Raw genomic sequence first — 6193 nt, 5'->3', positions numbered from 1 at the left:
ACAAAACATAATATCAAAAAAATGAATTCACCGAAGCATCAAAATAGAAAAAAATTAACTAATGTAACCAGATTAGATTGAAAGGGTTAAAACAGTCAAATTAAAATTAGACCAATCAATTCTTCCATTCAATCACTGCGTGTGCCGAAATGCAGTGACTGAATGCAACAATAAATAGGTCTAATTAGATTGGGCTTAAAAATGTATTTTTCTATCTTCCATCTGCAAAGTCTTGAATTCACACTTGTTTTTTTTTCTATTTTTGTCGGAATAACAAGGTATGGTATTAGAGCACTAATGTGTATTTTATTGATATTGTTTTTTTTTTTTTTTTTTTTTTTTGTTCTATATGTGACACTGGTAAAGAAGTAATTATCCACGGCAAGTAATACTTACCACCATATTTTTCGTCATCTTCTATGCATGTTCTAGCTCAAATTTCAAAATCAAATGACCTACAGATTGCAGACATTATGTTCTAGGAGATAAGCGAGATGTACTCACTATCCAGTAATTGAAAGATTCATTGCTCAGCGAACTTAATCATGATCGTGCACAATGACTTTTAAACCAAAGTTAAGTAGAAAATTTAGCTTGTTCAACCCTTCAACACATATGACTTAAATTGTGTAAAAAAAGTAAACAAGGGGACCGACAATCTAGCTGAAATCAATAGAATGTAATCCAAGGACAAAGACCACACATGGAAAACAGACATACACAAGAAAGAACATAAATTAAACAAAATAAAACATAAAAAGTAATAAAAGTAAATGAGCAACTCGGACTCCACTAAAAACTGGGAGCATTGACTAGGTGCACCGGTAGGGTAAGCGTCCTCTGCTTTTCTAGAGACACCCACCGAGTTGCTCATAAAAAGCCAAGTCCAGGGTGACAAATGAGAAAAGGAAAACGGACACGTTGAACAAATCAATTTTCAAGGTGCAGATAGGTACGCCGTAACGATCCACGATTCTTGATGACGACCATAAAACTTCTCTAGTGAAGACTTCAATATTTTAGTAATACAGAGAACATAAATGAACGAACGAACAATTCTGTGGTATTAGTTTTGACGTTAGAGGTGAATATATATCGAAACCTGTCTAAACCGAATCATTTTATGCAGTAAAGACAGGTATTACGTTTACACAGGTTCAAAATATATTTAAACAATAGTAAAGGGGCATCAAAAAGTTTCCACATGGTTTAGAAGGATTTTTGAAAGTGTCTGGATTTAGACAGATTTTAGGTTTATTCAGGGTTTGGTTTAGACAGATTTTCAGTTTATTCAGGGTTTGATTTATACAGGTTTTGGGATTATTCAGGGTTTGGTTAAGACTTCTTTTCAAATTATTCAGAGTTTGGTTTAGACAGATTTTCGGTTTATTCAGGGTTTGGTTTAAACAGGTTTTTTGGGTTATGTAAGGTTTTGTTAAGACAAGTTTTCCGTTTATTCAGGGTTTGGTTAAGACATGTTTTGGGATTATTCAGGGTTTGGTTCAGACAGGTTTCCAGTTTATTCAGAGTTTGGTTTAGACAGATTTTCAGTTTATTCAGGTTTTTGGATTATTCAGGGTTTGGTTCAGACAGGTTTCCAGTTTATTGAGGGTTTGTCTTAGACAGATTTTCAGTTTATTCAGGTTTTGGGATTAGTCAAGGTTTGGTTTAGACAGAATTTCAGTTTATTCAGGTTTTGGGATTAGTCAAGGTTTGGTTTAGACAGAATTTCAGTTTATTCAGGTTTTGGGATAAGTAAAGGTTTGGTTCAGACAGGTTTCCAGTTTATTCAGGGTTTGGTTTAGAGAGGTTTCACTTTAATGACAGGGTGTACTTCTCTTCATTACGCAGATGTTGGGGTTATTGCTCGTTACTCCTCCTACACCAATTAATGGAATTTGATTAAACTTTCACAAATTCGTTATTACATGTTCCCCTTGTGCATCTTTTACTTCAGATTTTGATCCAAATCAATTTGGAGGTTTCAAGCGGCAAAACAAGGTCATTTTTTTTAAATATGGCAACATAGGGGCAGTCATCTCTTATCCATTACTCATCCTACACCAAAGAATGAGATTACTGAATCTTTCACATAATCTATGGCAACATAGGGGCAGTCATCTCTTATTCATTACTCCTCCTACACCAAAGAATGAGATTACTGAATGTTTCACATAATCTTTATTAAATATAACCATTGTGCACCTTTTATTTTAGATATTGATCAAAATCAATTTGGAGGGAAAAAGGTGCATGTTATTAAATTGGGAAGTAGGGGGTATCAATTCAGTGAGCATTGTAAAGGCAACAGTGATGTCTCCTCGGATCGTGCAGGTAAAGATGGTGAATTGATTGCATGAAATAAGCCTTAAGATATTTAGTTTCGTGATAGAGATATTTAATGACAGTAAGATTATAGATGGACTGATAATTTGATGATCTATTTTGCGTGTACAACTAATTTTAAACTTGTTGTGCTGTATGACAAAATACAACGCGCGTAAACTACGTGGTTTTAGGTGGAAAGGGGTGTTGAGATGAGAAGTTCTTCGGCAAAACTGAGCCCAAGTTTAAGGATACTTTCAAACAATTCAATTAGTCGTTCGAAGGACTTTTGCTTAAATTAAATGTGTCTTTAATTGTAGTCTATAAAATTATAGTAGTATAAAATTAAGAGTTGGATATTTTACCTGCAATTGTTCCCACCTTTTGGCGAGAAAATAAAACAAAGAAGAAAGCACTGTGATTTTACTGCATTTCACAATTACAAAGACATAGTAATGCCGAACATAAGTAATACATATAAACATTAATAAAGAATTTGATCAACTATATCTTCTGTAATGCCTTTATGACTTAACTAACCAATCGATCGATCATTCATGACTACTACAGCGAGTGTTATAATGAACTTCGGGGAATAGATTTGATCTACTTTCCAATGAATTACCATTACCTGATGAACACACTAGATAGTTACGTGGATAATTGACAAGGAGATTTAAACTTTCTCACTAAGAGACAAGAAAATTCATATTTTCAGCTGTGCTAGAATTCCTGTTGAGACAAAAAAGAAATGCACAACAGCCAGTAACATAGTTAACGCCACGGATTAGAGTGGGGCATCATTACCTGACGAAATATCTGAATAGGTAGATAACTGAACAATTGAAACGGAGATTAAAACTTTCTCTCAGAAACAGATTTAAGAAGGTAGAACTAAGGTAAGGGATACAACTCTTACAAATCATTGGAACGTTTGTATTTAGCATTTACATCAATCTTTTGTAAACATCAAAGTAACTTGAACTGATTTAATTCTGTTTAAAATGAAAGCTTGATAGGCTTTAATGAAATTGAATATCATACAAACATATCACTGATTTCAAGATTATGTTCCTTGTCTACCTCCTTCAATACCTATAGAATAATAAAGCTTAAAAGAAATGAAGAACCTTACATCTGTTCAAGTGGAGGATAGGGAAATCTCAAAGCATTCTTTCATACAGAGTTATCCATCAATGGCACTGCTAGGATTGATAACTGTATGAGGGATTGGAATCAAAGCAGTAGTAGTTCTGTCGGTATCAGTATTACATTAACTTTCCCATAGACATCCATAGGAATAAATTCGGTAAAAAAAAAACCCATTGCTTCTAATGCAAACCCATTTTTTAAATGATGCCCCTTGTAAATAAACCTTTAGAAATCAAGCAGTTTTATGTATCACTCTATAAGGTTCATAAGCCAAGTTACCTTTTGCAACTTTCAAAACATGCATTAGGGTTTTTAGGCATTTGTTTGCCATTTCCATGGCTTGTTTACTTACAATGTGAAAATGTGCTCATTTTTTACTCTAACTCCCACCACTGTTTAAAGTGCTGCGAAAAAAATGAACAGAAAAATAAAGAATTGGCATATTCTGAAGTGCAAAAATGAAATATTGAAAAAAACATTATTCAACCCCATGGCCACTGGCCTTCTCTTCATGACGGATTGTTCTCCCAAAAAAGGGGCGGTCCTTGTGACGTCATGATTTTACTTTATAGTGAACTGCATATTTTATTTAGGATCTTTTAAAAACTATGTACATTGATTCAATAAAACTTTCATTCATGTAGCATATCTAAGGACATGTGAAAAATTAATTTCCCACAAAAAAGTAGGGTAAGTCCCGGAAGTAGACTAACTAAAGTCTGAAATATAGATAGCCATTTTCAAAGAAACAAAAAGAAAACGCACTATATTTTATACCCTCCATGTTTTGACGTACATCCAGTCAGGGATATGTAATACAAGACTAGTACCTATCCATGAGGTGGCCCTAAAAAAGTTTGTTAGATATCTCTAGAAATAAAGAACAATAACTTCTTCAAGAATTTTTGGCGCGAAGCAAGAAGCTAAAAAACAATGTAATGGTTAAAATTTCAACCAGTTGAGTTATAATTTTAGAATCGGATCGGTCAAATTCAGGACGGATTCTTCCGGCTAGTGCCTCCGAGGTTTTTCTTTTGTGTAACGAGAAAGACTAAGGAGTTCCAATTACAAAAAAAATAATGCAAAAAAAATGAAACACACATCCCACAAAGTACATGATGAGGATATATTGCTGTGTAAATCTCTGTTACATTGTTTTCTAAGAGATTCCTGGTCCCATGAAATTTTTACAGCACTTCAATTTACACGTCTCTGCGCTGTAAATACATCCGCTTAGTCAAAGATGACATTGTGGTTGGAATTTTTAAGCCAGGATACTTCATTTTGAATTTTCTGTTGATCTTTATCAATAAACTTTGGATTTCGGGAGCATCATTCCTTTTTTTCCAGTTCATCTGTTGTTCTTCTAATGTCTCAAGTATACACTTAAGGAATCCATTATCATTTAAAGGGACTGAAAAAATAAGAATGATTATGATATAGATAGCAGTGTCTATCGAATGTTCCGAGTGTAATAAACTTCGATAATTCACACTGAAATAAATTCGGTAATTTCACTATCGAATTATCAAATGTTCCCAGTGTAATAAACTTCGATAATTCACACTGAAATAAATTCGGTAATTTCACTATCGGACTTTTTCCCGCCAAAACGTCACAACTTTGATATCAATCCGCCGTTCTCAAATTTTGAAATTTATGTTGAAATTAGCAATGAGTAATGGAGGAAATCTATATAATAAATAGGATAATCAATTGGTTATCGTGAATAACCAAAATATGATCACTCGCGTCAAGAACGCAGTAAGATTGAAGTCGTTATTCGCTCCTTCCAATTAATTATCCTATTATTCTTTATACCAGAAATGTGCAGGGTGTCCAATACTTAAAAAAAACATTATGAGCTAGTGAAAAATTAATTCAAGAAGTAATAATTTACCCTCACCCTCATTGATATCTAAATTTTGAGACACTGAAATAAAAAGGTATAAAAATTTCAACACAGTACTGAAACTCTATAATTCAAATCAAGAGACAAAGCAGTAGACAGAAAATGGGGTGGGAACAACGAACAAGAAGGAAGAAGGAAAAATGAAGAAAGCATGAAGAAAATTAACGGTTAGGTAAAAAGGCAAACTGGGTTTCACCGAGACTAGGTGTATCGGTTGTGTGCATGTTTCCTGCTTGAGAAACATTCACGAAGTTGCTCATAAAATTATTAACTTTATCATTTGGTACTGAACATAAAATAAAATCAATGTTTAGAGGTAACCCAAGTTCAAAACGGTATTAAATGACAAGATATGTATATGAGCAATTCCCAACATGCAAAATTTACCACTTACATCTTGCGTCTGATGTATATGTCAAGAAATCACTTTCCCTTGGTATTCGAACAATTGCTATTTTCTTGCTTTCAAAATCGGCCACGGCTCCTTTTTCGTCTGCTTGGTTTGGGTCACGTGGTGGTAATGGCGTCATCGTCTTTTCCGAAAAGTAGAGAGATAAAAGATAAGAGAATACAACACAGTATACCAATGGGTACCTTTGTTTACCACATGTATCTATCATGGGTACATATGGTATGCAAATGAGTGCAGATTACACCAAATGAAGCATCAATAAACATGTACAAAGCTAATTACACCAATATTGGGGCTTGAAAATAACAAATTTGTTAATATGCAAAGAAGGTTTTATATATTGTATATGTTACTGTCTAGAAAACGGAACATATATTATACAGATGCAAAAA

At 33.7% G+C, this 6193-nt stretch overlaps 1 protein-coding gene across 3 annotated transcripts in view; it reads right to left on the bottom strand.

The window, feature by feature from the left end:
• Nucleotides 1-2734: 2734 nt before the first annotated feature.
• LOC148607982 (caspase-3-like) overlaps nt 2735-6193 on the bottom strand; it is a 20244-nt gene continuing 16785 nt past the window's right edge. For all 3 annotated transcript variants that reach the window (XM_088543874.1, XM_088543871.1, XM_088543873.1), the window contains exons 5-6: nt 5784-5922; nt 2735-4891 (exon numbers count right to left, since the gene is read on the bottom strand). In XM_088543874.1, the coding sequence (XP_088400000.1) occupies nt 4680-4891; nt 5784-5922 (351 nt within the window). In that variant the 3' untranslated portion in view covers nt 2735-4679. The remainder of the gene's footprint in view (nt 4892-5783; nt 5923-6193) is intronic.

Source organism: Perna viridis, chromosome 9, assembly GCF_037379345.1.
Source record: "Perna viridis isolate PV_CMFRI_1.1 ecotype Kerala chromosome 9, ASM3737934v1, whole genome shotgun sequence".
Lineage (NCBI taxonomy): Eukaryota > Metazoa > Mollusca > Bivalvia > Mytilida > Mytilidae > Perna > Perna viridis.
Note: the sequence above shows the minus strand (reverse complement) of the source record. Positions and strands in the feature narration are given on the sequence as shown.